The following is a 27459-nucleotide window of genomic DNA, read 5'->3' as shown; positions in this document are numbered from 1 at the left end:
ACGGATGTCGTATGTAAACGCAACCTGCTTGTGACCAGTGCCAGCAGTAGTTTGCTCTTTGTTTCTCTGCAAATGAGAGTATCCTCGTCTTCGCCTTATTCTCTACCTATCTCCCAACGGCCATCCACGTCATGGAAGCAGAAGATTCTCGCTCTTGCCTTTGGGATCATATTCAATGTGGGCTGCATGACGATCAATATCTCTCAATTCATATTCCTTCTTCCTTTGAGGATTCTCCCGTTCAAGCGCTCTCAGAGATTGTACGAGGAAGGGATACGTTACACGAAGGGTGCATTTGGGTGTCTCTTGAGTGAGTCTCCAGACAATATTCGACCTCTCGGCAACCTAATGATTCAAACAACCTCGTCGCTTTCAGTTCTCATCTGCCAATGGTTCTCGCCTACTAAATTGGTCATTACTTTCGAAACGAAAGGGAAAGGAGCGCTTACGGAGGAAGAGATAGCAAACATTGTCGTGCGGAACGAGAGTGGGGACCTTGTTTCCCTTAATCTACCCCATAGGTTTGTATACATCGCCAATCACCAGGTTTACGCCGATTGGTTGTACGCGTGGTGTTTTTTCTACTACATTGGTCAAGGCGTTCACGAACACGTCTACATAACGCTGAAGAAGAGTCTGAAATGGGTTCCAATCGTCGGATGGGTATGTGGCTAATTTAACGACTATGCGTATTCGATTCAACGGTGAGCTTCTTTAGGGTATGCAATTCTTCGACTTTATCTTCTTGGAGAGATCATGGGCTTCGGACAGGGTACAACTCGCTCGTCACTTATCTGAATTGGGCAAATCAGCAGAACGTGAAAATCACCCACTGGCTTTCATATTGTATCCAGAAGGGACTCTGGTAAGCAAGAACACGCGTCCCGTAAGTCGCAAGTTCGCAGACAAAATGGGAATAGTGAGTGAAGATTGTTTGACGTTGATAATCTTGTATGTGACGCTTGTTAATATAGTCCGACATGACGAACATCCTTCTCCCAAGATCCACCGGATTGCATTATACTCTTCGCTCTCTTGCACCCCGAGTTCGAGATCTTCGTATGATAGATGCCACCATGGTGTATCCTGGTACGTTCTTAGGCGACAGCCGTATTCACGTTAATAATGATGTCCATATCCAGGTATTCCACCGCTCGGCTACGGTCAGGATTACTATACATTGAGGTCCATATTCTTCGACGGCATTGCTCCACCAGCGATCCACGTTCACTTGCGCATCTTTGATATTAACAGGGATGTTCCAATTGGAGATCTCTCTACGACCAATCCCTCCACCCTACCTGGACCTAGCCGGGAAAGAGCCGTAGAAGTGGATGTCCTCGAGAAAGAGAAGGTAACCTTCGACCTATGGCTCCGAGAGTTGTGGACGGAAAAGGACAAGAGTATTTCACAATTCCTAGACACCGGAAAATTCTCTATTTCTACCCCTCCTGTGGAAATTCCATTGAGGTTGCGCCGGAATAAGGAAGTCTTCGATGCATTCTGTTTTTTCCTTCCTTTTGCTTTGATTTACGCTGTACGGAAACTTTTCCATTGACACGTATTTCTCGTTGTACAGACTACTCTTGTCGGGGTAGGCGTCGCATGCTAGATGCTCGCAGAAGTCGTGTATTAGGATGTGTATGGAGTGTAGTATTAGGGGTCACGTCGTGCTTGGATTTGCTTCACCAGATAAATGCTCGAGTCGAGAAATCTGTCCACACAATTCATGATGCAGCTCTCCTCGCTCCTCGAAAATCTGGTCGACGGGGTTCCCGTGATGCATCTGTACGCATGTTAAAGTGAGCGTGAAAGCAATGGTGATGATGTACACACTTGTCCCAACACATTGTCGTGAAGTTGTGAATTGCGGAATGTAGCTTGGCCTGGACAAAGCGCGGAATTTGAACAAGGAGATTTTACAGCAACAACAAGGACTTACCTGAGTCTGTTCCTTCTCTAGGAAAGAGGCGAGTTCTTTCTGTCGAGAGTTGGATAAATGGTCCGGAGGAAAGGATGGCAACGAGGGCTTACTTGTGTCGCGTCGTCGAATTTTGGGCTGTCAGCCATCTGTGTTTTCTGTAAGGAGCAAGTATTATGTCAGCCTGGGAAAATGGAAAATATTTGATTCCACCTCGGTAAATCGATCATTGATGAGATCGGAATGTCATAAATTGAGCCCTCCTTGTTTTCGTCTCCTCGCTTGGTTCTTCTTCTCTCCCTTTGTATTCTCGTCAAGCACATCTGGTGTATCTCAGAAGGCGGGCCTCGCACTATATAAGACTCGCTATGGATATTCCAGCCTCAGCACAAAATCCTGGGGCAGTCTTAAAGAGATTTGCAAGAACGTTACCGCGTGTCGCTTCTTTCAAGCTGCCTCGTGTTGTATGTATATCTTTCCTTCTTTCGCATGGCATCTTCTTCGACGAACGTCGGGGCACCCTCAAGCTCCCGTGGACGAAGACTGTCATGGCCCCCCGAGCCCATACCACCGTTCGTTCCAGCCTCTTATTCAGTCTAAGCCGTTGACCCATTAACCAGGTTCAGTGTTGGATATCTCAGCCGTAAAGCTTTGCCCATCAAGCGTAATGACGCAGAGATGCTAACCCGCGAGGATATTCAATATAATCTCCTCGAGCACATATTCTCAGACACAAGCGCAGTCTTTACGCCGCCACCGTCCTCCAAGTCGGACGCAACAAGACAGGGACCATTGTCCAAGATTTCTTTCAAAGAATTATATACCAATACCTTGTATAATTCACCCAAGTGTTCCAAAGTCGTCAAGGAGAAGATGGTCGAAACTCCTGCTTTTGCAGTCGAGCTGGCCAAAATATCCCTTCTCACCAATGTGGGCAGGATCAACACTACCATGGCTTGTAAGTATATTTCTTAGTTCACCTTGCGTGGCTCGGGTGCATCTGATAAAACCAATAACTGATCGGTAGTCTTTCCCGAGATGAAGACTGCGTTGCGGACCTATCATCCCGTACCATCGCTTCAGAAGACTGATGGAAACGCCCAGGACGCTCCTCGAATCAAGAATTGTCTAAAGGCTGCCCTACTGCCACATGAACTCCCCGTGCCTCCCTCATCACCTGAAGAGGTCTTGGAAAGATTGGTGAGTCTCTTCGTCAGGTTTCCGGTACTCTCGTGTCTGGAACTACCGCAGAGGGCAGGACAGCGCCCTCCTACAAGCGTCGTGAATCTAGTCTTTGTCCTTTCCAATCATACCGCAGTAGGTTCAGTTCGAAACCTCATGCGGTCCACCTGACACGTTTTTTACAAGCCGCTGGCAGCAAGACATTTTGATGGCACTTTCAACTTTCTAGATCTCTTCATACCCAAGCACCTGTCCTCTTCAGACCGTGCACGGACGTTTTTATGGTTAATGTATCATTACTTAGAGTCCTCGGAGGGCACGAACCCTTTCGACGATAACCACTCTCGCGAAAATCCACCCAAGGCCCCATTCCTTCGAACCCTCAGTGCTGCAGAGATGGCTACAGAGAACGTCGATACGCGAGAAGAGATAGAGTGGGGAAAGAAGATGTCAGGGCAGCGGAATATCTTTCTGCGAAGACTCGTTTCGACCCTGGAAACTGACAAGAAAAATAAGGCAACTGCACCTCATTTTGTTCCAGGTGCTGTTCAGCTTTATGTCAAACGTCTTGTGCTGACATCCTGGTGATCAGCGACCCCTCACTCATCAACGACGTCGACGGGTCGTGCCCACCACCAACGAAGAGGGTCGAGCTCCACGAAGGAGGAAACCCCCTTTATGTATTATGTTCCAGGGCAGGAACAAAACCCACCTATCGCCTCGACGAGTTCCTCCGTTCGGCGGCACGCTACACGCTCTCAGCCCGAGGAGATATCAATATCTCGTACAATACAACCAGAACCGAGTGCGCCTGTTCATTTTGTTCGTTTGGCGTAACCTAAACTTGAGGACATCCCTAGTCATTCGTCCACGCTCACATACCGCGGTTCTGCAATCGCGCCCTTTACGCCGGTACTTCTATCCCACGGGTCGAGAGAGAACAATGATACGTCGTAAGAAAAAGTTCCGCAGACGAGTTCCGAGCGTTGAATTGAAATCTCTCGGTTGTACGTATGTAGATGCATGGCATTCGGTTTTGAACTCTGATCCCCTCCTGGATTCAGATGAAGAACCGGATGAGCATGTTCGCGCAGATTACGGTATGTGGCTCATCCTCATGACCATCACAACAGTTGACCCGATGACCCCCACAGCCCGTCGCCTTGATGTGTTAAATCGACTGCGGCAAAAGACCCCTACTCCGGAGCCTGCCGAGTCTGGCGACCAGATGAGGGATCATCGACATTGGCAAGGACACGGGCTTCCGAGAGGCTGACAGCGTGAAACGGATCATTTTCTTACCCCTTCCTCACACTGGCAAAATCTGCTAAAAATAATGTATGTATGTGACAGCGATCTGTTTGGGTGTAGTACCCTCGAGGCTCAGCCCCATTACAACGAAAATAACGAATGTGTATGCGTAATGGATCTGCTGAAAGAAACTAGCTTTCCACAGAAATTAATCGAAAGAGAAAAAAAGCCGTTCCAGTCCAATATACGTGTCCATGTTCCATTGTCATGATTGAATAGGTCCTTATCCTGCCGCTGATAACAGTCTGATGGTGAAACACATCAGTCAATAAATACAGTCAAAGCATAGGAAACGAGAAGGAAAAAATGTTCACAATACACAGTTGAATCTGACTCAGAAACCTCCAGGTAATTTGAGAACCGGATGTTCAAACCCTGTACGAGGACGAGCCGCCAATTCCGCAGGAGCACTATGACGCCTCCACTTGCGTTCATCCACATCAACTGTATCGCGTCCATTGATACCGGCCTCCGAGGGCGCCATGCGTCGTTTAAGCGTACAGAGCATGTTCTGGGCCTGGCGTTCGCGCATGTCCAACGCCATGACATTGGATTCTGATAGGTCCGTTGGAGATAGCGAAGATGAACGAGGTACTACTGTAGTGGTAATCCTGAGCGGCATGGTGGGTGACAACGGAGATTTTGGGTAAAGAATCGTAGCGTGTTCAGCCTTAGTAGGCTTAGGAGATTGCATTGGCATCTGAAGTCGGCCAACTCCAACGGATAAGCGCGGTCGTTGTTCCGCAGCTTGAGTATTACGAGGTTGAGACAAGAAGGATGGAAGTCGCGATACACGTTTGCTTTCGGAACTCAGGGTACAAGTTTGTCGAACTAGGCGAGCAGAGATCTGGTCGAGAGAAGGAAGAGCTTTCATACACTCCACGTTTCCCTTTGTGCGATTGTTTATCGGCCGTTCCTGCTCTGGAGACTGAGAAGGACGATGGTAGTCAACCTGTTCGATCCAAGGCTCGCGAGCATACGTGAGAGGTCCCGAGGAGGCATCATGAAGTGACTCAAACAATGCAAGTGGCGATACGAGACCTGGTGAAGGAAGAGAGTAGTGAAAGATGGCTGGAGAATCTGGGGGAGTCTTAGGAAGGGATGTTGCAGTCGGGGATGGAGGGGCGAGCACTTTCGACAAGAAGAGAGCTCTACGCTCGGCTAGAGCAGAAAATGAGACAGAATGTAGCGCGAGTGAGATTCATATAGGGCATACCTTGCTTGTTCTTGTGCACTTTAAGGGCGATCTCCTTGCGAAGGTCATTTCCTTTCTTCAATCCAGCCATACAGTTTCTCTCCCTAGAAGCTTTGAGAAGGGCTTCGAAGCGTTCGCGTTCAAGGCCTTTCCCCGCTGAGGATTCATCTAATTCTGAAGACCGAAGAGGCGAAGGCAGGAAAGTGTTGAACTTGGTGTGCGAGGGCGGGGGGGTCAGATGGCGTGGCCTGAAGTCGTCGTCATCTAGAGTTACACTGACTTTGGGGAAAGGCGAGAATGGTTCAATAACAGGTTCGTCTGGAGGTGCCAGAGAAATTGAAATCAGAGGAAGGGAAGATGCTAGAACCATTGTATGGAATTTGGGGGGACTGGAATGACTGAAATTTAGGGCAGGCGACCGGCACCAGTGGGGATCTGTGAAGAAGACTGCACAGATGGGAGAAAGTAGAAGGAAATGCCGCCCTAAGAGAAAAGAGGAGAAATACAGAAAAAAAAAGAGAAATTGGAGACAGGTTGATGCTTGCCACGATTAAGTTTAAGTATGGACTCTTTCCGGCTTAGCAACATTTGGCTAACGACGCAATAATATTAATAATGCAAAACACAAAGTTGGCCCTGAGAGCTGATCGTTCGCATGGCATTTTCCAGAGTACCAGTTCTTGGCCGAGCCATCAGAACGAAGGACTAGCGCAGGCCTTATTCACATCGGCCCCGCTGACAAGGAGTCTTGCTGCAGGACACTCGCCTTAAGTAAAGCACACCTCAAGTTCAACGGCTGACAGACATTTCCAATATGAAACTTCTGCTACGTCGTTCTCCAGTGAGTACTGTCGCTAGCCTCATAGCCCCTCCGCGACCACAGCTTCCGCCAACTTTTCCTTGAACAGTTTCTCTGCATCAGTCCACACTCGCGCCGACTGCCTGCTGGGAAAAAGAAGCAACGATGGGAGTAGGTCTGAACTGAACTGCTCGGAAGATTCTCTTGGAAGTAAAGTAGGGAGATGATCAATAGAAATGACAGATAGCGGAGGACTTTCGGGTCTACACATAAAATCAGCTTCATCCTCAAAAGCAAGTACACACATTACCCAAGGTCCACAGCAACGGTTGGTTCGGAGAAAGTAGTGTTGATGGAGTATATGGGAATAGGATTGTAGGGATTGGTGGTATCACAACTAACATCTACGACGACTGATAGCCTCCTATCCATACCTGCGGCGACGAGCTGATCTCGAGTAACAAAGGAGGGAATCTTGGAATTGAGGTAAATGCAGTTGACGAAGATATCAACGTCGAGAATTTCTTGGAAAGGTCCACCTTTCGCTGTCTCATCAAGATCCCACTTCAATATATCATCCCTAGAGTGATGGTCCATAGTCTTGTAATGATCGAGAACAGGAACACTCACTCAGCGAGGCCAATCTTTCTAAAGAGGTCAACGGCGCCCCGCCCGCATCTTCCAAGGGCACCGATTACGAGTGCCTTCACACCTTTTCCACTTCCGCCCAAAACACCCCTGACGTGCGAGATCATGTTCGCCTCGTTATCATAGGGCTCCAGCTTCCCAAGTTTCTCATCTTTTCGGTGTGCGGCCAAAGCAAGAGCACCTGCTGCTGCACCGGTGAATCCTGCATGAAAGCCGAACGCAGCTACTCGTCGATGTTTCTCGTCTTCTAGGAACTCCAAGTCATACAAGGTACCACCTCCACGATGGAATCGAGCAAGAACAGACGACCAGTCGGCTTGTTTTTTGTAGCAATGAGCAAATTGGATATGGGTATGGGGAAGTGGGTCTGTCGAGACTGGGAGCTCCTTCAATCCAATGATCGGGATGTCTTTGGGAGCCGTTGGCCAAGAGTTGTTTTCTACGAGCTTACAACCGACTCTATAGGAGATCGTCAGTTCGATAATACTATTCACGACAATCTAACTAACGCTTCATATTCGAAGTCATCAAATATTCGCTGTTGGTCGCGTTCAACGAAGATATCGAAGCCGGCATGAATGAGCTTTTTGGCAGTTGTGGGGGTAAGTGCAGCTCGTCTTTCGAACACCTTCTTTTCGCAACGCAACCAAAGCACGGGTTTGGACATTTTGGAACTGAAGAAAAAAATTGCCGGATAGGATCACGTGTATACCAGCGCGCGTACCAAATGAAGGCACTCGGGCTTCTCCGACGGATTTTCGGAGAAGCCCGAGACAAGTGCGCTTCTACGGATTCCAACTTCTCTCGCAAGGATCAACTCGAACGACAAATCGAGTATGAAGGGTCAATATAACAAGATATGTTTTCTAGCAATGGAATAGGGTGGGATGGTGGGTAAGGAAAATATAAGAGTTAGTCATCCGCACTGCCGCTCAGTTGCATTGCACTTTATTATCTGTTCGGCGCTAGTCTTCAACCCATTTACTAGCTAGACTATTCAATATTGGTGCGCCCGCCTCACTTCCGTTTACCATAGTTAATTACAAGTAAATCATCTGTTGTTGGTACTGTAATCATTTCCCCCCCTACGAGAATCTCCTTGTAATCACCGCTTGCGAACCCCCACGTTGTCTTTATAGACCAGTTTGGCCATGGGATCCTATTACATAATTATTACTGTGAAAGTTATAACAACTTTTGGCTGTGGCTGTTACAGCTGTTTCAATAATTGTAGGCCGTTTTCAATAAATTTTAGATGATGACCAAGCGTTCCCACCCCATAAATGATATCATAGCACCCACTGTGAACCACCGTGACAGGTAACGGACAAGTAACGGGGAAATGTCGTGAGACCTGCTTGGTCATCATCTAAATTTTTTCTGAAAACGGCCTACAATTATTGAAACAGCTGTAAGGGCTGGGGGGAGTAGTAATTATCCAATCAGATCCAGTCACTATCAATTTCGCCGGTCGGTGTTGCAAAGTAACGAACACTCCAATCCGTCAAACTCGACAAACAGACAGTATATGGGATCTGTCTCTCTATGATCTCTTTGACTGTTGATTCCTCCGATGAATGGCAACGACGCCATTCGCATCTTGACGGTTGCGTTTCGCAATATCCTGCGAGATGAGGCATCGTTGTCATTGATTGTCGGAGTTCCATCCGAGCTGCCCCACTCGTAACGTATGGGAACCAGGAACCGTCGGTAGATGCTAGAATGGGGAAGAGGTGTTTGAAGAGGTGCAAGTACGAATAGCCATCCGCTCTTACGATATTCGAAAGCAGGGCACTTGTATATTGATCTCTTAAGGACTATTCAAGTCTTCTTGCATTGCTGCGAAAAATAGTAGCAGTACTGGGTGGCCAAACCTGTCAATCAGATTTGAGCTAACCAGAAGAAACAACCAAAAAGGCGATTAGCATACTCTAGCATATAACCTTCCACGAACCAACGCCATTGGAACAGGTCCGTATTCACGAGAGTCCCTCGAATAAGCAGAGTTATCACCACTAATCCAGATATGCCCTTTAGGAATGACGACGTGTTCGGTAGAAGGTGCTTTTTCGCCGGTTGGATCAACGCATATAGTATCACCAGGGAGTCCAATAATGCGTTTGCAGATTACTCGGTTGGAGTCTATTGGCGATTTCAGGATTACCAGGTCGCCGCGCGTGAAGGAGTTGGGCCAAAGCCTGTATGTAAGGCGGTCTTCAATGACTATTTCACCTTCGTTCGCAAGCGTTGGTAGCATGGAAGGACCTTCCATCTGTAACTAGATAATCAGAGATAGGGGATTAGAAGAGGATCATCGCACGCACCGTGGAAGCCCTTCCTACGTAGTCGGTGAAAAGATGGATAGCACAGAAAAAATTGAAAACCTAGGGGGTAACGATGAGCATACCAGCCTGAGACACGGACAAAGAAATTGCCTTGAAGCTCCTGAGGGCGACATTTCTAGCTGCTTGCTTCGCTGCGCCTGGTTCACGAAGCCTCACGAGCCTTTCGAGCATCCATACGAAAGCGCGACTTCGCACCATGTCGCCAGCGGCCATTTAGGACACAGTCCACCGGCCATCATAATTGAGGCCGGGAAATCCCGGAAATGAGCCGAGTTTGGAATCGACTTTCCCACCCACCATTTTCAGCCTCCAGATTGTGCGCTCATTCTTCCCCAGCCTTGTCGGGCCATGTCTTCCTTCAAACGAAAATCTGCAAAGCACTCGGGGACGCTACCAGGCACTAGACCGTCCCCCGGGTCAGTGGCAACATTGCTCACGTCGACTGGAATACCATCGCTGGATGATGTCCTTGGAGGTGGACTACCGTTATCTTGTTCTCTTCTCGTCGCCGCACCAGACCCGCATTCTTCCTATGGTGAACTGGTGCAGAAGTATTTCATTGTCCAGGGACTCGTGTCATCTCAAGACGTCTTGCTCATTGATGATAACCCGTTGGATTTTGTGAAGGGGTGTATGTGGACGACTTCCGATCTGAACTGCAAGGTTTTTGGCGAAGAAGAGGAGGAACGATCGGATGAAAGAATCAAGATTGCATGGAGATATGAGAGTATGAAACAATTCCAGACCACCGTCGGTCAATCGATCGCGTATGTAAGTTCTCCGATTAGCCAATGAACTGCAGAATGCATTGATGTTATCCTTCTCATATAACTCAGAAATACAGAGAACTTTTGTCGTGCATTTGATCTGACGTCTCGCATACCAGATTCAGTCATTCAGCGAGCACTTTATTCCAAGCAATTGGAAGTGTGCGATGTTACTTCGTTTCAATCTACAGCACTCGTTCTAAGCGAAGTCGTGTCTCGTATTGAGCAGATCTTAGCATCGAGAAGTAAAACAACACCGCTGAGGATCTGCCTTCCGGCCCTTGGGTCTCCGGGCTGGGGTGACTCATCTTCAGAGGTGAAAACGATTTATTTACTCTGCAAACTTCTCAGTTCTTATCATTTTTGGGAAAGGATTTACTCCATTTTCTCCGGCGCACTAGAATGCTTGTTCGTCGACATACCAACGCCTGCCTATCGATTAGTCTTCCGCCACATTTGTCTGTAGAAGATTGGAGTGGACGAGGCTGGATAGAAAAAATCGGATGGTCCACAGATGCGCTTATAACATTGGCAGCTTTCACAGGTAATTGAATCTTCCGAGTTGTTGTAGAACGACAGTCAATTAACTAGGGTAATAGCAAATCCTTCTATGACCTCCCTATTTCCTTCTCATCATGGTTTGGTCCACATACACACTCTTCCCGCCCCGTTTACGTTTCTGCCACCCAGCGACAAGTTCTCGTTATTGCGTGGACTCTCAGCAGCCGCAGACTCGTCAGGTAGTGGCGAAAACAATCTCGCTTTCAAGTGCACGCGAAAACGATTTATCATCGAAACAATGCACCTTGATTTAGAGGGAGGGATTTCTGAACGCCGGACGAATCCAAGCAGCACAGCTCGAGAGTTCACAGGCACGAAATTAATTGAAACCTCCGGAGAACGCGCAGGCGTTCCCAAAGCTGGACTTGCTAATGTTGAAGTGGAGTTGGAGGAAGAGAAGGTCCGTGCGGAACAAAGTACCAATCCGACGGCGCCGGTAAGCGGTAAAGGATCTACCCAAGGGCAAGCCATGACAGAAACGGGCGTACCGTCGCGAAGGAAAGTCAACAAGCCAAAGAAAAAGGTCGGATTTCAGACAGATCGACCGGATGTATACGATTTTTGATAAACTCAAACTCGTGGCATTGATCTCGGGTGGGTATGGCACGACATTGCTGGTGTGGAGCCTCTTCTTTCGGTCCTTGACAGTTGGTAACTATCCTCAGTATCGAAGTAACAGCAAGCGCTGGGGGGATAGGTTTTTGGATTCGGTGGCCTGACGTTTTGTTGATTCCAAGGACCATGGAGTTTCCGGCCGCTGCTTACAGGGGCGACTTATATCGTTCGAGCTTCACTTTGTATAACACGTATGTCGATCAGATGATGTTGCCTGGAGACGATAAAGGGCGGGGAGCTGGCAGGAACATGTAAGCCGCTGAGCATGGAAACCAATATATAAATATTATTTGACTGTTTGTACTTACCGAGCGAGCGTAAAGAAGTGATCCGCAAAGCAATTCTTTTACGTTGAAGACAGACTTCACGAACCTTCACGACCTCAGAGAGAACGAGAGCTAGTCTGGATTTTTGAGCAGATTTTCCTGAACTTTCCATGTCGTGAGTGGTTGTCCCATCGGATGCAGTTGAGCTGAGCCAAATAACGATCTACACTCTCATAATCACAGTTCACCATACACAGCAGCACGAGCGGACAAGCCCCTCCCACCACCTCCACCGTCATTCGACATGGCGAGCTCGACCTCAAGCTCAGCGTGGATTGACTCTGAAGATTCGGATCCAGGGCATTCAGAACATTCAGAGCTCACCTTTCAGTCTGCCGGTGCTCGCCCTCGTCGCCCTCCTCCCCCAGCAGCTCCTAATTCATCATCCTCTTTTCGTTCTCCAGCTCTTACTCGCTCAGCTTCAGCAGGCGAACCTCTATTTCGTTCTGAAGCCGCAGTATCACCTTCTTTTGAACGTCCTTCAAAGTCTATGGCTCTTCCCGACCCGGCCCAATTCCCGATTCCATATCCATTCCATCCACCAAACCATCATATGCATTCATCTCCTCCTGGTCTTTCCTCTGCCGACTCATCCTCTGCATCGACCAGATCGTCAGCCTATACTAGTTTTGGCAGTGCACTGGCTTCCTCAGATGACCCTCACGTTCACGTTGCAGGCTCGGAATACGACGAATCAACAATGGGGCTCGGAATAACCTCCGACTCTGTCGTTCAGCTACTCACTAATGACCCGACGTCATCTTCAGCTCACTGTTATCCCTCTCGTACCCCCCTTGACCAGACGAGCTCGACAGGCTATTCAGGCACTCGCTCCCGCTCTTCCTCGCTCGCAAATACCAACGCCAACACCATTCACGGACAGGAGCCAACTCATAGACTTCGTAATCAGCCGAGTTACGACATGAGCTGGCAAAGAGTCGATGAGCGAGACGAAGCCGGAATCAGCGAAGATGAAACCGATGAGGATCACCTTTTGAACGATGATGAGTATGGAATTGAAGAGGAACGGACGTCCGCTGCTGTGGTTGCTGAGGAGGGTCGTGGTCAGATTGTACAGGGTCATTCTTTGCCCGTTTCCCAATTACAAGTTCAGCCTGGTTCGTGTGCATGGTTATCCCTCCCTTCACTAATCTCAATACCTGTTTTTTGTTCTAGGTACTACCCACTTGATAGTTGGATCTTCTTCGACGCCGAATTCGATGCCCTCTTTTTTAACCAACATTATACCACAAATACATGCAACGCTCCTTGCACTAGATATCTCAGCCAACTTCTTAGGAGCAATACCCCCTGCTCTTGAGGCTTGCGTCCAGCTCGAAGAACTCAATATTGGAAGCAATCCATTACGCGTTCTTCCCTCCTTCCTCAGTAAACTGCAGAACCTGCGTGTGTTGATGGCGGATTCGACTGGTATTACAACCCTTTCAGAAACTTTGGCGGATTTAGACAAGCTCCACACAATTAGCGTGCGGAAGAACAAGATGCATGCCCTTCCTAGCTGGTTGTGCCTACTTCCGGCACTCCAGGAGCTCTTTGTTGATGGAAATCCGTTTCAAGGTCCTTGGAAGGCGCTGGTCGAGCCTTTACTTGCCAAAGTTCCAACGACCCCTGTATATCCATTATCAACGCCTACCTTTCCTTTACCATCCGCCACCACCCATGCATCAGACTCCGACTCCACCGATATTGAAGAGTTCTCCGAGCCGCCCAGTGCGCTGGCCGACGTCAATCGTTTCAATATGGACGAAGACCATACCATCACTCCAGACAGAGCCCCTATGCTCAGCCATGACGGTACCTCTTCCCAAACCTCGCCTTCTCCCAACCCACATCAATCACGACCCCTGACGCGGAATAGAACCACACCTAATCGCGCATTTTACAACCAGTCAAGGGGTAAAAGTGTAGTTGAAGGCGACCAAGAAGATATGAAAAGTCCGAAGCTTCCAACAGTGGACTCACCTCGTTCAACTGATTCTGGTTACTTCGGGGATCACGAAATACGGAAAATGAAGAGTGCTGGGGATTTACGAAGGAATCAGACCTCCATCCCTGCTCCAGGTGACTCGCCAGTTCCCGCCTTAACACGTCCTCCTCTCAAACAATCCGCAACTACCACGAACCCAACTCTTCCCGATTCTGATACACAAAGTTCCCCTCCGCGCCCCGCGCTGGGCAAGCGTTATGCAAGTATCGGGCCTTCGGGCATCTTGGAAGAATCGAGCAAATCTTATAATCGTCCGGCTCTCACACAATTAATGTGGGAAAGCTCTCCCGATGGCAACTCTTCAGCCGCTAATTCACCGGACTCCAGTCGTTCGTCCTCGTACGCTCGTAGCGAGGCCACTACGCAATCCCCGACACCCACGCCTATTGAACCCGCCTACAGTGGTGATCATAAAGCAACCATACGACCTCGGACCAAAGACGGCAAGGAGAAAACCAGATGGGGCTTTTTGAAAAAGATGTCTATGGGGAAAATGAAGCCTGACACTTCTCAAAGAGTTCCTTATACTAGCCCTATACCGCGCCCTCAGCGGCCCCCTGGAAGTGATTCGCCCCAGATTGACATGCGTATCTCGACAACCGGAGCCTTGTCCACTTTTACGCTGTCCGCGTCCAATGATATACCCGTTCCCACCGTTGTTCAATCTCCACCAGATACTGAGGACGAATATGAGTCCAATGAAGGGTCGAGAGTCAATATCTCTCCCCTCGCATCCAACCATTTCACAAATAGCAATTCTATATCGTCGACATTGCTCCATCCCCCTTCTCCAACGCCCCGGTCAGGAAAACGAAGGAGCTTCCTTCCTATTGAGGGACATTCTTTGAATATACCCATTCCAGAGAACGCCGCCTTTGTTCCTGGAATGACTGCGATGAACGGTGATGATCAGCAGTCTTTTGAAAATAGAGACAGAACACCCAGTCCTGCCATCGAAACTGACCAGTATCTGCGCCGGGAACAGGAACGAGTACGAGAAGCCTATACCCGTGCATTGCGGTCTGTCATGGCCTATCTGAGGGACATGAACGACTTGAGCTTGTCACAGCAAGCAGCTCAAGTAGCGGTGTATGGCATTGCCGGCGAACCTATATTGTCGCACCGGCCGCGAGCTCTCACTACAACCATGGATGGACGGGAGTTGTCGTTGTCACTTGGTGATACTTCAAGTTATTTAAGGTCATGTAACGATCAAACTATTGGGCGAGTGCGAAGTGGGACTTCGAGTCAAACGGTTAGTGTCGCGGCCAGTGACAGCTCCCAATCATCCGACGATCGCAAGATAAAAGATGACAAGACCAAGAGGGCGATGGTCGCGAAGGAGATATTGGTGTAAATTATTTTTTTAAAATTATTCTCAGTGCTTCATTCTGATCTAGTCTATACAGCACTGAACGGACCTTCGTGAAGGGACTACAACAGCTCATAGATATCTATGTCAAGCCCGCTTGCGCCAACGTCACTATCTTAAGTGGCGTTAGCTCGAGCAAGGAGACTGTGGTTCCTGCTTCTGAGAGGAAGATTGTATTTGGTGGACTTGACGCATTGTTCTCTTTCCACAAGGAAAGCTTCCTGCCGTCTCTCGAAGTTGCCTTGAAACCGTTGATGGTACCCTCCTTTGAAAAAGAAGATGCGGACGGACAATTATCACTAAGTGTGGCAAACGCTGTAGGCGACATCTTTTTCAAGCATGCCGCCTTCATGAAGATGTATTCTAGTTACATCAAGTACGTTGTTTTATGACTTCCATTAACAGGCCATTACTAACGATAGTCCAGTAATTTCGAAAATGCAGTTCAGAGGGTCAAGTACTGGACATCTGATCGACATACTGCCCCCTCTTTGAGTCCATCGCCATCCATGTCGCCGTCATCTAGTACAGCGCATCTCGTTGGTCTCGGGCTGTCTATGTCATCGATCTCCAATCCTGGTATTAGTGGGGATGGGGCCGCAGCTACAGGAGTTCCCAACTTAACTAGCAGCCAACGCAAGCGGATACGATCATACTTAAAGCGGTGTCGAATGCACCCTCAGCATTCGCAGCTCAATCTAGAAGGCTATCTCCTCCTGCCTGTACAGCGTATACCTCGGTACAAACTATTGGTAAGCCGATATCTGCGTTCTAGACAAATGTTTCCTCTCAGACTATTCGACATTCTTTGGCAGCTGGAAGAACTCCGAAGAAGCGCACCTCCGCCCTATGGCTACATGGAAGACCCGCTCGACCGTGCATTGGCGGAAATCTCGTCGCTCGCAAACAACATGAACGAAGGAAAACGAGAATCAGAATCCCGCCGGAAGCTCGTCGTGTGGCAATCTAGAATCAGGGGGAAATTTCCTAGTCCCCTGGTACAACCTCATCGGTAACGTTACCTGACTGCTGTAGCTCAAAGAACCATGGCTGACTAGCAATGGTAGGCGCCTTATCATGGACGGGCCGTTGTTACTCACTAGGGTGGTTCGCAAAGCAATCGTCACCTTCGAAAATATCAATGCACAAGGGGATGCATCGACGGTTGACGTTGATTGCCTTGCTCCAGAACTCACACCACGACCTCTGATTGGTATTCTTTGCAACGATCTTCTAGTTTTGTGCAGAGACCCATCGGAGGGGCGGGACCCTTCTTCTTACGTGGACCTATGGGCCGTTTTGAGGATGCAAACGCTCCCTCAGCCCGCCAGTATCGTTCACGGCAACGGTCAGTCACCTACCTTATCTTCGGTCTACGCATACTCATGTTGTCACTTATCAGCTCTACGTCTTGTTGATAACAAAGCCATACTATATTTCGATGCACCGTCTGCCTTGGATGCGCTCAATTGGTATCGGGGTGAGTGTTTGAGTGCTGTCTCTGAGCGATGTCGCGCTGATGAGCTCATATTCTAGCTATCAACTTACACATCCCCACGTCTAAAACCTAGTCAAGCTTTACTTCACGCTCTGCCCGAAAGGCACCATTCCTTGTTACCCATATAGACTTGCTCCCTTTTTATTCTTCGTCGTTCATTGTACAGTCATTCTCTTAAAATATTCCAAAATTTATCAGAGGTTACTTATTGTGCTGTGTACAGGTGTCTCGGAAAAATATATGTAATATGCTTCACGACGATTGACAGCATGAAGGTCAAAAAGCGAGTCTGGGACCACTATCTAAGTATCTCGTAGAACGCTGTCGCAATAACTATGTGTGCGCGTGGGACACATTGGAGTCTCGCTTTCGAAGTCATATTTCAGTGTATTGCACTGTTTTTATTCGACGTCTTTGAAATTATTCGAGCTGGAGTAAGGTATCTGAACCTATAGCATAATCATTTGGTAGGCATATTTGTATTTAATCACATCTGTGGGAAAGGAAGTCGATAACCAGATCGCGAAAGATTGTGAGGAATATGACTGACCAGCCATCCCCAAAACGCCTCGAATTTGTTTCTGGGCGGCGGTTCATCATAACTAGAGAAATTCGTGAGTCCGCGATGTTCAACGTTCACTCCGTATAGCAAGAGAAGCACGTACCTGTCGGCCTCGACCTGTGCCAAACCTGAAACGAAATCCATTTCACTCGCACGAACAATCCTGGTTTTTCTGGCCAGTTTCGCGGCAAGATACATGATAGGGAATAAAACGAGTGGAAGGTAGTTGGTGACGAAGGTGTCAGTTCGCCACTGGCCCCTCAAGAAGACTTTCCATCCACTTAACTAGTGCAAAACATTACCTCTCTTCCTGAAGCCTCAGTTTGAGAAAACGACTCACTATGCAAATGAGTAGGCACAAGGTCATGCTATACCAGGCGACAAAAGGCTGTAATCGAGAATAAAATGGCAACTTTGTGCGGTCATAGCCTTGGGCCTTTAGTCCAGCGTAGAACCTTACATAGGTTACCGATATTCCGAACCACGTCACTAGGCCGGCGACAGCTAGAGGTTGTAGCATGAGGGCGCATTGCATAGGAAAAGTTCAGTTCCGAACGTACATGTCATGTTTTGGAACCACGTGAATACCTTGCCGGCTCCAGCGGAGACAACCATATATGCCAAACCGGAGAACAAGGAGCAAATGGCGAGTGATACGTAAGGTAGACCTCTTTTCGTTGTAAGCGTCACGAATTTTGGAGCATTTCCGGCAACCCCAAGTCCATCTGAATAACGAGTGGCCGATAAATATAAAATGGAAGAGCGTGGAAGAAGGGAGCACTCACAGAGCGCCCGGGAACTGGTGTACAGATCGCTGGATGCTGCGGACCAAGCCGATGTGAGGAGAGCTGCATTGATAACCTGTACCCGGGTTTCAGTATTGGTGTGTTAGCGAGGTGGCACAATATCACTGACCGAAGGCAATCCTTTTATTCCAGCATTGTTGATGGCGATTACGAAGGGCGAAGCACCGGCGTTCGTTGTGTCCAAATTTAAGCGCGGTTCCGAGGAGGGGACCAGAAGGCCTATGATGAAGGTTCCTCCAATATAGAATAAGAGAATACGGATGTAGACCTGTCGGGTGAGGTGGCAAGTTTCAATAAAATGTTGTCAGATCTGGTTTGTAAGGTTCATACCCTCTTTATCGCCTTCGGAATGTTGCGCCTGAGGTGAAAGATGTAAGCAAATTATTGGATGGTGTAGTGGGATATTCCCCTGACCTGGGATTTTTCGCTTCACCAGCAGCAATCTGGACGACGAGAAACTAGTGTCAGGTCTTGAAGAACCAGATTGATTAGACCTTATACTCACCGCAACAATTTCCACTCCGATGAAGGAGAATGCAGCCTGTGTCATCACGGACCACCTGTTGCATTTTTAGCTGCAATCATGTCTAAAACACAAAATATACGAACCACCCGAGAAACTGTCCTGTGGCTCCTTGTATACCATTGAATTGAGCGAAAGGCCCAGGGGTTATCCAATAACGGAAACCAATACGATCACGGCTTGGTCCGCCTGAATAAAGGGAATTTGGAAAATGAGTCCTTCAGTCGACTAACGTGTTCAAAGAGGGAGCCTGACCTCCAAGGTCGAGGACGATACCCAGAATGATCAGCCCGACAATCGTGATCACTTTGATCGATCTGAACGGATCGGATTGACGGTGAGCAAAGGCAGCGAATGGAATCAATAAATCTCGAACTAACGCGAATATAAACTCAGCCTCTCCATAAGCACCTGCATCGTTTACTGGTCAGACTTTTCCTCGGACACCAAGACGAATCACGTACCTGCTCCCAACACATTGATAGCAAGGACGACCACCATACATATTGTGATCCACGCAGGGTTCAGCTTATCACTGTGGGTCCAGAATTCAATCAGGATGGCGGCAGCGCTAAGCTCAGTGGGTAGAAGGATCGTCCAATTGTACCTGGGATTAAACTTTGAATACACACACTGGAAGTTGTTGTATGCACGAATCCGTACCAATAATTCCAGCCCATAGCAAAACTAAGTGCTTCAAATCAAAATACACAAGGGAACCTTCTGGAAGTCAATTTTTTGATGAACTTACCAGGATCCACGAAACGTCCAGCTAGGGTGATATGTCCTCCAGGAATCGGGAGGTAAGAAGCCATTTCTCCGACCGAAATCTTTGGGGAGGTCAGTCAACATTCACAACGAACGAAAAGTTGCGCGCACCGCAACGCTCCAGCAAAGGCTTCCAACCACTATATATCCAAGAAGAAGACCTGTGTAGAATTGCGTGGATGTGAATGCGAATACGAGACATACTCGTACAACCTACTCACCAATAGGGCCCCCATCTCGCAATGAATTAGCAGTTCCCAAGAACAGACCTGTTCCAATGACACCTGAATGACGGAAAATGGATCTGTATTCATCTAGAGAGTGTCCGTAGAAAATGACCGACCACCGATACTAGAGTCAATCTCAATGAAAAGAAAGAATGTGTAGATTACAACGCCCACAAACCTTATCATAGCTACATGTCGATTCTTGAGTTGTCTCGCCAATTTTGTGTGTGGTTCATTTTGTTCAACGCGGGACTCCACATCAGAGCCTTCGTGGTCTTTACCAAGGCTCTTCTCGTTCAGCGTTGTCATCGCGTGGGGGATTGGGGAGGGCGTGAACGGGAGGGGAAAAGTTCAAGTGACTCCACCATTGAAGATATAAATAATGGTGAGCAACATCGAGGTACGCGCCACTCTGTTGCCGGATTGATAACGGAACGGAAGAATCACCATATGGATTCGCCTGAAATGTAACATGTGACAAGCCGACATTCAAATTGAACGCAAGGTAATAATACTACACCAAAGTAGACTAACTATGTAAAAGGAGATCGAAAGGTCTACCACAGATTCAGGAACTCTCTTAACCATCCAAATACTGGGTGACGATGCCACCGTAGGATATCCGTTCGTGACTGTGGACGAGAGATATGAATCGTTTTATCGTGGTCATTGAGTGTTCCAGATTCTCGGATGAGGTCGCCACAGGAGAACCGCACCCTAGCACCACAGAATGTACTTGTATCAGATTCGGTATCGGCGTCGGCATCGGACAATGACTCCACGACGGGGATGGTAGCTGGATAGCCGATGCGCTTGCGGATATCCGTCAGGGCGCGCCTTAGATTACCCCGCGACTGCGCAGCGCCCGGGGAGAAAAATATCTTGTTGGGAAACGCCCTAGCTTTACCGGTCAATTCTTGCCGTTTAAGCAGACGCTCATTAAGGTAGAGGCGGACATCCGGCTCTTGCCAACGAGGATGGTTAGGAAAGAGTTGCACCAACGTAGGATGGGGGAGTTTCTCAACAGCGCATAATGCTAGATTATGCATGGAAATCACATCCGAAGTTGGGGAAGAACGTTTAGGTTGACGCTCTAGCACGTTAAAGTGGGTTGAAAGTTGAGTCGTCGCATGGTCAGGTATGTAGACCTGAGGAGGAGGAAATGAACTACGCGGGATGTCGGGTGCGTTCGAGTTAAAAGCCGATCGGTGTCGAAGGAGATCTGAATAACCGTCCAGACGAATACGTTTCCGGCGAGGGCCTGCGTCGCCGAATTCATCTAAGACAGTACGCTTTCGAGAACGTGAATTTTCAACGCCGTTGATACAGCTGGGGTGATCGTCTGCGCCACTGGATAGCAGACCAGGCTCGTGATAACGCACACGCTTGGGAGGCGATGCTAGTTCCGAGCTTTCTTCGTTCTCAATACTACGTTTCGAAGAAGAATTGCGTTTGAGAGTGAGTTCATGTGCTTGCATATCGTGTCGCCTTGGCTCTAGTGGATCGACGATACCTAGAAAGTGTTGTACAGCCTCGAAAACTCTGGCAGGCGTCTGCCCCGGTATCACAAACCGTCGAGGTAATGAAGGTGTCTTGACCCAGTCTTCCCACTCCCTAATATCTGTAATTGGAGGATTCTGAAGATCATCTTCCCTGTCATCCCCCTCCTCCACCTCCTCTTGTCGTTCCCCGTTGTACGATTGTAGACGTCTGTGATAACGCTGGAGCCTGCCATACTCCAAATCTCTGCATCCTGGATAGTCAAGCTTAACCTTGACCTTTCTCATTTCCCTCCTCAGTTCTGCGGGGGTAGCAGGTTTGAGATGGACTGCTTCTATTGCTTCCAGAGCCCGACTCTCTTGGAAATCGATGATGGTCACCTTCCCGTCGCCACCAATGAGCATATGTCGAAGCTCTACGTCTCCGTGTAGAACTCCACATTCATGCAGTTTCTGAAATGCTTCAACGCAACGATCTTTGAGTATCAATGGCATGTCAATACTGGCTTCGATCCAGAAAGAGTTATGGGGAGGTTCCATTGCCACGCTGAGCGTGGTAGGTCCTGTGAGAACTGTAATTATTGACGGTACGGTGTTGCCTTGGAGGTTTTTCATGTGTTTCTTGTACAACGCAAGCTAGAGGAGATATTGGTGTGAAAGCAGTGCAAACATAGGTTAGAAAACCGACCTCCGAGTACAACGCCCCATCCCAATTCTGCAGGATGCGCCAAGTCTTGCAAATATACTTGATTTGCCGATCACCGATGTTGGCCGTCGTCAGATAAACGTCACAAATTGCGCCGTCTAGGTTGGATAATGACATTCGGCATTCATTTCGAAGCAATAATAGTAAAGGCTGACGCACCCGACAAGAAAACCTGTTCGATGTCAATGATTTGGTGATCATTGATCCAATCCCAGCGCTTCGAAGGCGGGTACAGTGATTGAGCTGTCATAGACGTTGAAGGACAGAGCGTGTTTCCTTCCATAGTTGTGGCACAAAAGTCTTTGGAATTGTGATTTTGTTCCAACAAACTGCTACCATGACGACAAAGATTTTCTGGGCTATCATTGGTGAGAGCAGGCGCCAAAGAAATGAGGGTTTCTGGAGAGGCAACGAGCTGCTGGAAGAAATTTGTATCGCGTCGAAGATTTCGGGTTTCAAATTGAGTGATGTCAACTGTTCTGGAATTCATTGCGAGGAGAGGATTTCGAACTGTGGAATGCGGTCGTAGATGGCAAAGGAAGAATATCCAGCATTTTATACATAGGTAAGGATACAGTCGATGAATTACAAGGACTAGCGGATTGGGAACAAGAGTAACTCGTCACGCTTTATGCTTTACACTTGACAACGGTTTCCCCACCTTGATTGAAACTCAGTTAAATTGATTATGTAATGTAAGACTTTGATAATTAGAGCTAATGTAAATGAGAGCGATGGTGAACGAGTGGGGGCTTCTCCATGAATTCGATTCGGTAGGGAGGATGGGATTGACGATTCAAACTGCCTGAGACTGGACGCTGTAGTCGGACGTACTAGAGCGATCATCACTCGTTGTGTCATGGTCGGAAGGAGACAGGACGTTAGGAGGAAACTGGGGGTGAAATTGACAGCCTGCTATCCCGCAACTAAAACCACCATGTCCCGAGCTAAAGTTTATCCAACTTCCTATGCGCTCGTATTCCTCCAAACTCATCTCCCATTCTTCGTGGGTGTTCAAGAATGCCTGATGTTGTGCATTGAGCCATTGAGCCAAGGAGTTTGTGTGTGAGGTATCAAACGATGCATTTGACATGACGCGAATAGGAGACGGTGAGATGACTGCGTCAGGTAACGAATGGTGAACAGCGTATGATCCAGTTTGTTCAGAGGAATAATTCTGTACCGGCCTTGAGGGCTGGTTGAGTGCACTAAAATGACGTGCTACCTGTAGTAATTTCCGCCTCAAAATGCGACGTATTTTTCGGATGTTGTTCGACATCTTCATCACGGTGACATTGTATCGACGATACTCCTGGTGTTCCCAAGGTTCTGGGGCAATAGCACCGCTGCGGGAGAAACCTGAGAAGTGGGAAACATACGATTCCGGTGTCAGGGGCCGAAAGTACTCTCGTCGTACAGGCGTTGCTAATGGAACGTAAGGGCTATTCGGATGGCTGAATGAGGGAGGAAATATGGGTGCATCTTCCATTGCCTTCTTCTCAAAAAGAGGTTGAGATAATCTCGGTAATCGGGACTGAGACGGTGGACCACCTCTCGAGGACGGCCTAGAGTTTACAGCAAAGGATTGAAAGGTGAAATCTAGGAAATGGAGGTCGAATCGTTGCGCGGAGGATGAGGGAAGTGGTATAAATGAAAGACGACCAATGGAACCGGAGGAGGTGGGGTTTCTGGAATAACGTATGGATCGTGAAGGACTATGGACTGTCTGAGAGAATGACTTGAAAGGAGGCATAGGGGATGCTGCGCTCGACGTAGAAAAGGGGGGAGAAGGACCATCAAGTGTGCTAAGACATTGTTCCAAGTCGTTGCGCAAGCACAAAGACATTGTCACTGAGAGGAATGTGATGCAGCGTGTTACTACACCGGTAATCTCCGGGCCGCCCCGCACTCCTTCTCCGATGTTGACCCTCTCCAACACATTTCAACCACACCAATACTGTGTTGTGCCTGCATGGATGATGGATCATCAGTTTTCTGGCGCATTCATTTCAACCGTGACCTTGCAAGCTATTAGCCGTTCAGAAGCATCCAAGTACTATTTCAAGTTCCTTTGGCCGCACTTTTCTCGGTCGCGCTGTTATCTCGGTATTCCTCTCATGATAAATACTACATCTGCAGTCGTCAGCTTCTTCCCGAAGCTGACATGTTTAAGCTCAATCTGCTGGCGGCTGGCTTTGCTGCAGCTATACCCCTCGTCTCTGCAGTTGCATCGCAGTCTTACAAATGGAACAGCGTCAAAATAGGCGGCGGCGGCGGATTTGTTCCCGGCATCGTCTTCAACACGAAGCAAAAGGTCTGTTTCCCATTGATGTTACTTCGGCAACTGGAGTGAAACTCATTGTCCGCGACAGGGTCTAGCATTTGCACGTACCGATATCGGAGGTGCCTACAAGCTCAACGTTGATGATACCTGGACCCCTTTGCTTGATTTTGCTGACAATAACCGATGGAACTACTGGGGTGTCGACGGTCTCGCGACCGATCCTGTTGACCCTACGCGCCTATATTTAGTAAATATCTTGCGCAGTGCCTTCTTCAAGCTGTTTTACCTGTGTTTACAGGCCACCGGAATGTATACAAATTCTTGGGATCCCAATAACGGCAATATTCTCGTATCCACTGACGCCGGAAAGACCTTCACGCCCTCTCCATTACCGTTCAAAGTCGGAGGCAACATGCCTGGGCGTGGAATGTGAGTTATTGACCCTTCCCATCCTTCAGCTGGCTAGACACGACTTGATCACAGGGGCGAGGCAAGTCCCTTTTGTACATGAGAGCCCGTCAGGCTGTGCTAAACACAGTCCAGCGCCTCGCGATCGACCCTAATAGCAATGGAATACTTTTCTTTGGTGCTAGAAGTGGACAGGGACTCTGGAAATCTACTAATTTTGGACAAACCTGGACTAAAGTCACTTCTTTCACCAATACTGGTCCGTTTTACGCGAAAGTAGACATCAACTTGATCTTATATCTTATTTTTACTCCAGGAACATACATTCCCGATCCAAGTGACTCCAGCGGATACAATTCGGACAAAGTTGGTTGGTACAGCCTAGACCGGTACTAGCTCGTGACTATTCTCAATCTTTTCGACTAGGCGTCGCTTGGGTAACCTTCGACTCTACATCAGGAACCTCCGGCAAAGCCACCCCTCGAATCTTTGTTGGCGTTGCAAACAAGGGCTCAAACAATATCTTTGTCACAAACGACGGAGGAAATACATGTATGTCCACACTCCATTCTTGGCATTCTTGATTTCTCATTCCCCGGCAGGGTCTGCCGTTCCCGGACAGAACTCCACTTCTTTACCTCACAAAGGTGTCCTTTCGCCCGTTGAGAAAGCCCTGTATATTAGTTACAGGTAAGACCCTGACATTGCGACTTTGTGGGATATAATGTTGTTCTTTTAAAGTGATGGCGCAGGCCCATACGACGGGACTTCTGGAGCTGTATACAAATACAACATCGCAAACTCGACCTGTTTGTGTCTTCCGTCGTCACTCGCTCAACATAATACTGACCAGATTGTGAAGGGACAAACATCACTCCTGTCTCTGGTTCAGATCTGTACTTCGGTTTCGGTGGTGTCGCAGTTGACTTACAGAAACCCGGAACCATAATGGTTGCAGCGCTGAACTCTTGGTGGCCTGACGGTCAAATTTTCCGCTCCACAAACGGTGGTGCTAGTTGGTCGCCACTTTGGGATTGGGCAAACTATCCCACCTTGAACAAATACTATTCTTATTCGGACAGTCTCGCACCTTGGTTAGGGCCTAATTATGTAGATACAACAGCCGGGGATACACAAATCGGGTGGATGATGGAGGGTGAGCTGATGCATTCCATTAACCTTGTCCTCAGACCTCACCTCATCATCGCCAATAGCGCTCGTAATCGACCCTTTCGATTCAGACCATATGTTGTATGGAACGGGTGCCACAATCTACGGTAGCCGTGACTTGCTAAAGGTAACGTGTATCTGGTCTCTTCTGAAAATTTCTATCAACCCTGTTTCTCTAGTGGGATACGGTCCACAACATTACAATCAAATCGATGGCTGACGGAGTAGAGGAAACCTCCATTCAGGGTCTTATTTCACCTCCGTCTGGTCCTCAATTGTTGTCCGCCGTGGGAGATATCGGAGGTTCGTCTTCGTTTCTATGGTTGCTTCGATGCAGACTGCCACGAAAAACGTATTCCACGCAGGCTTTGTCCACAAGAACCTTGACGTCGCTCCAGCCAGCTCCTACACCAATCCGACATGGGCCACTGCATCGGACATAGATTATGCTGGTAACAAGCCCGCGACCATTGTTCGCATTGGAACGGGAACGACGTAAGTTTCCAAACACAACCGTATCATCTCACCTCAACGATATACGTATACAGTTCTGAGACCGGCAAGAATGTCGCCATATCCAGCGACTCTGGCGCAACATGGTGTGTACATACCTTTGCTTGCTTATTCTACTCATGATCATATCTTCGTCAGGTCGCAAGACTATGGCGCACCAGAGAATGTCGGGGGCGGAAAGGTAGCTATTTCGGCCGACGGAGACACTGTCCTTTGGCGTACAGATGGAAACGGTGTCATGGTTTCGCAATACACCAACCCCTTTATAGCCGTTTCGTCTCTTGGAGCCAACGCCGCAATCGCCTCAGACAAGAAAAACAATTCGGTTTTCTATGGAGCTGACAGCAACAGGTTTTATCTTTCTACTGATGGGGGCAAGACGTTCTCCGCCAAAGGTACTCTGGGATCGTCCACGTCCCCATCCAAGATTGTTGTCAACCCATCCACCACCGGTAAGGGAATCTTACTATCTTGTTTCCCTGCCATGAATAAAAACTTGGTGGTGCCCTAGGTGATGTGTGGGTATCCACGGACAAAGGTCTTTTCCACTCTACCGACTCTGGTTCAACGTTCACCGCTATTTCCGGTGTCTCTCAAGCATGGGCCATTGCCCTCGGAGCACCAGCTAAGGTTGGAGGACTGATTGTCTGCTGGAGTGCTCGTAACTGAATAATAATGACCTCCGTTCTTCTGTCTCAGGCTGGTAGCTATCCCGCACTTTTTGCCGCCGCTAACATTGGTGGCATTGGATACTTCAGGTCTGACGATGTTGGTGTCAACTGGGTGACAATAAATGATGGTGCGCACGGGTTCGGAAGGTATTCTTCGAAAATTTCCCTGAAGACATTGGCTCTTATGCGGGAAAATTAGTGCAAGTTCGAACTGTATGGCGGCGGACCCCAGGGTATATGGCCGGTAAGTACACGGTCACGTTCTGTTGTACATAAAACTGAATCGCTACAAAGTGTTTACATTGGAACCAATGGCCGGTCAGTCAAGGTCCCTTGAATTGACTATTATCGCGTTTTACAGCGTATTATCCAGTGGCATTTTCTACGGCGACGCAGCGGGTACTGCTCCTCCTCCGACTTCTACAATGACAACAGCGAAACCTACGACTACGATCACGTCCACGTCCACGTCCACGTCCCAAACCACAACTACGACAACTTCCGCACCTCCGACAGGTGTTCAGACTGCTTATGGCCAGTGCGGAGGTCAGTTGAACTTTGATTTTTCCTTGACACTTGACACTGATATCTTCTAAGGCATTGGTTGGACGGGACCGACCGCTTGTGTCTCTGGATATCATTGTCTGGTCGGCAATCCATGTTGGTCACGGAACCATGATCAATCATACTCAAATGCTGATTACCTTCAATTTACTCAGATTACTCACAATGTGTTCCTGTTTAAGGGGTACTATAAATCCTTACAGGCAATTG

At 48.3% G+C, this 27459-nt stretch overlaps 12 protein-coding genes across 12 annotated transcripts; 5 read left to right on the top strand and 7 right to left on the bottom strand.

The window, feature by feature from the left end:
• Positions 1 to 8: 8 nt before the first annotated feature.
• On the top strand, positions 9 to 1558 carry E1B28_001268 (uncharacterized protein; the record flags this gene model as incomplete). The annotated part of the gene is made up of 5 exons (XM_043147180.1): positions 9 to 310; positions 377 to 663; positions 719 to 919; positions 975 to 1089; positions 1143 to 1558. Exons 1-5 carry the CDS (start codon positions 73 to 75, stop codon positions 1556 to 1558), a joined length of 1257 nt encoding a protein of 418 aa, XP_043015885.1. The 5' UTR covers positions 9 to 72.
• A 98-nt stretch (positions 1559 to 1656) lies between these two features.
• Positions 1657 to 2081, bottom strand: E1B28_001267 (uncharacterized protein; the record flags this gene model as incomplete). Its single annotated transcript, XM_043147179.1, has 4 exons — positions 2035 to 2081; positions 1943 to 1981; positions 1837 to 1886; positions 1657 to 1786 (listed from the first exon to the last, which is right to left on the bottom strand). The coding sequence occupies exons 1-4, from the start codon at positions 2068 to 2070 to the stop codon at positions 1657 to 1659; spliced, it is 255 nt and encodes an 84-aa protein (XP_043015884.1). The 5' UTR covers positions 2071 to 2081.
• Positions 2082 to 2410: 329 nt separating this feature from the next.
• On the top strand, positions 2411 to 4379 carry E1B28_001266 (uncharacterized protein; the record flags this gene model as incomplete). The annotated part of the gene is made up of 8 exons (XM_043147178.1): positions 2411 to 2493; positions 2542 to 2879; positions 2949 to 3238; positions 3290 to 3644; positions 3696 to 3908; positions 3964 to 4110; positions 4168 to 4203; positions 4258 to 4379. The coding sequence occupies 8 exons, from the start codon at positions 2411 to 2413 to the stop codon at positions 4377 to 4379; spliced, it is 1584 nt and encodes a 527-aa protein (XP_043015883.1).
• Positions 4380 to 4417: 38 nt separating this feature from the next.
• E1B28_001265 (uncharacterized protein) lies at positions 4418 to 5979 on the bottom strand (the record flags this gene model as incomplete). Its single annotated transcript, XM_043147177.1, has 2 exons — positions 4418 to 5575; positions 5631 to 5979. The coding sequence occupies 2 exons, from the start codon at positions 5977 to 5979 to the stop codon at positions 4749 to 4751; spliced, it is 1176 nt and encodes a 391-aa protein (XP_043015882.1). The 3' UTR covers positions 4418 to 4748.
• A 490-nt stretch (positions 5980 to 6469) lies between these two features.
• E1B28_001264 (uncharacterized protein) lies at positions 6470 to 7723 on the bottom strand (the record flags this gene model as incomplete). Its single annotated transcript, XM_043147176.1, has 4 exons — positions 6470 to 6671; positions 6719 to 6988; positions 7039 to 7515; positions 7566 to 7723. 4 exons carry the CDS (start codon positions 7721 to 7723, stop codon positions 6470 to 6472), a joined length of 1107 nt encoding a protein of 368 aa, XP_043015881.1.
• A 651-nt stretch (positions 7724 to 8374) lies between these two features.
• Positions 8375 to 9614, bottom strand: E1B28_001263 (uncharacterized protein; the record flags this gene model as incomplete). The annotated part of the gene is made up of 5 exons (XM_043147175.1): positions 8375 to 8773; positions 8832 to 8930; positions 8987 to 9328; positions 9381 to 9440; positions 9492 to 9614. 4 exons carry the CDS (start codon positions 9612 to 9614, stop codon positions 8874 to 8876), a joined length of 582 nt encoding a protein of 193 aa, XP_043015880.1. The 3' UTR covers positions 8375 to 8773; positions 8832 to 8873.
• A 93-nt stretch (positions 9615 to 9707) lies between these two features.
• On the top strand, positions 9708 to 11294 carry E1B28_001262 (uncharacterized protein; the record flags this gene model as incomplete). The annotated part of the gene is made up of 4 exons (XM_043147174.1): positions 9708 to 10168; positions 10238 to 10484; positions 10541 to 10712; positions 10768 to 11294. The coding sequence occupies exons 1-4, from the start codon at positions 9750 to 9752 to the stop codon at positions 11292 to 11294; spliced, it is 1365 nt and encodes a 454-aa protein (XP_043015879.1). The 5' UTR covers positions 9708 to 9749.
• A 559-nt stretch (positions 11295 to 11853) lies between these two features.
• E1B28_001261 (uncharacterized protein) lies at positions 11854 to 16870 on the top strand. The gene is made up of 9 exons (XM_043147173.1): positions 11854 to 12788; positions 12847 to 15031; positions 15088 to 15426; positions 15478 to 15802; positions 15866 to 16062; positions 16118 to 16398; positions 16453 to 16530; positions 16587 to 16708; positions 16772 to 16870. The coding sequence occupies exons 1-8, from the start codon at positions 11915 to 11917 to the stop codon at positions 16619 to 16621; spliced, it is 4314 nt and encodes a 1437-aa protein (XP_043015878.1). The 5' UTR covers positions 11854 to 11914; the 3' UTR covers positions 16622 to 16708; positions 16772 to 16870.
• A 165-nt stretch (positions 16871 to 17035) lies between these two features.
• E1B28_001260 (uncharacterized protein) lies at positions 17036 to 19254 on the bottom strand (the record flags this gene model as incomplete). The annotated part of the gene is made up of 16 exons (XM_043147172.1): positions 17036 to 17041; positions 17099 to 17150; positions 17214 to 17395; positions 17451 to 17614; positions 17671 to 17835; positions 17896 to 17971; positions 18026 to 18184; positions 18247 to 18274; positions 18331 to 18359; positions 18422 to 18476; positions 18526 to 18628; positions 18695 to 18756; positions 18820 to 18850; positions 18904 to 19046; positions 19103 to 19133; positions 19191 to 19254. The coding sequence occupies 16 exons, from the start codon at positions 19252 to 19254 to the stop codon at positions 17036 to 17038; spliced, it is 1350 nt and encodes a 449-aa protein (XP_043015877.1).
• A 648-nt stretch (positions 19255 to 19902) lies between these two features.
• E1B28_001259 (uncharacterized protein) lies at positions 19903 to 22244 on the bottom strand. Its single transcript, XM_043147171.1, has 3 exons — positions 21799 to 22244; positions 21622 to 21737; positions 19903 to 21569 (listed from the first exon to the last, which is right to left on the bottom strand). The coding sequence occupies exons 1-3, from the start codon at positions 22127 to 22129 to the stop codon at positions 19992 to 19994; spliced, it is 2025 nt and encodes a 674-aa protein (XP_043015876.1). The 5' UTR covers positions 22130 to 22244; the 3' UTR covers positions 19903 to 19991.
• A 2-nt stretch (positions 22245 to 22246) lies between these two features.
• Positions 22247 to 23487, bottom strand: E1B28_001258 (uncharacterized protein). Its single transcript, XM_043147170.1, has one exon. It carries the CDS (start codon positions 23483 to 23485, stop codon positions 22436 to 22438), a length of 1050 nt encoding a protein of 349 aa, XP_043015875.1. The 5' UTR covers positions 23486 to 23487; the 3' UTR covers positions 22247 to 22435.
• A 54-nt stretch (positions 23488 to 23541) lies between these two features.
• Positions 23542 to 27443, top strand: E1B28_001257 (uncharacterized protein). Its single transcript, XM_043147169.1, has 22 exons — positions 23542 to 23953; positions 24012 to 24170; positions 24222 to 24352; positions 24407 to 24413; positions 24467 to 24590; positions 24648 to 24701; positions 24758 to 24883; positions 24934 to 25021; positions 25073 to 25140; positions 25194 to 25487; positions 25546 to 25628; positions 25681 to 25804; positions 25867 to 25996; positions 26050 to 26100; positions 26153 to 26466; positions 26526 to 26644; positions 26714 to 26832; positions 26885 to 26929; positions 26980 to 27003; positions 27059 to 27231; positions 27283 to 27345; positions 27405 to 27443. Exons 1-22 carry the CDS (start codon positions 23804 to 23806, stop codon positions 27428 to 27430), a joined length of 2472 nt encoding a protein of 823 aa, XP_043015874.1. The 5' UTR covers positions 23542 to 23803; the 3' UTR covers positions 27431 to 27443.
• Positions 27444 to 27459: the final 16 nt, after the last annotated feature.

This window comes from Marasmius oreades, chromosome 1 (assembly GCF_018924745.1).
Source record: "Marasmius oreades isolate 03SP1 chromosome 1, whole genome shotgun sequence".
Lineage (NCBI taxonomy): Eukaryota > Fungi > Basidiomycota > Agaricomycetes > Agaricales > Marasmiaceae > Marasmius > Marasmius oreades.
This window is presented reverse-complemented; position numbering and strand designations above follow the sequence as displayed.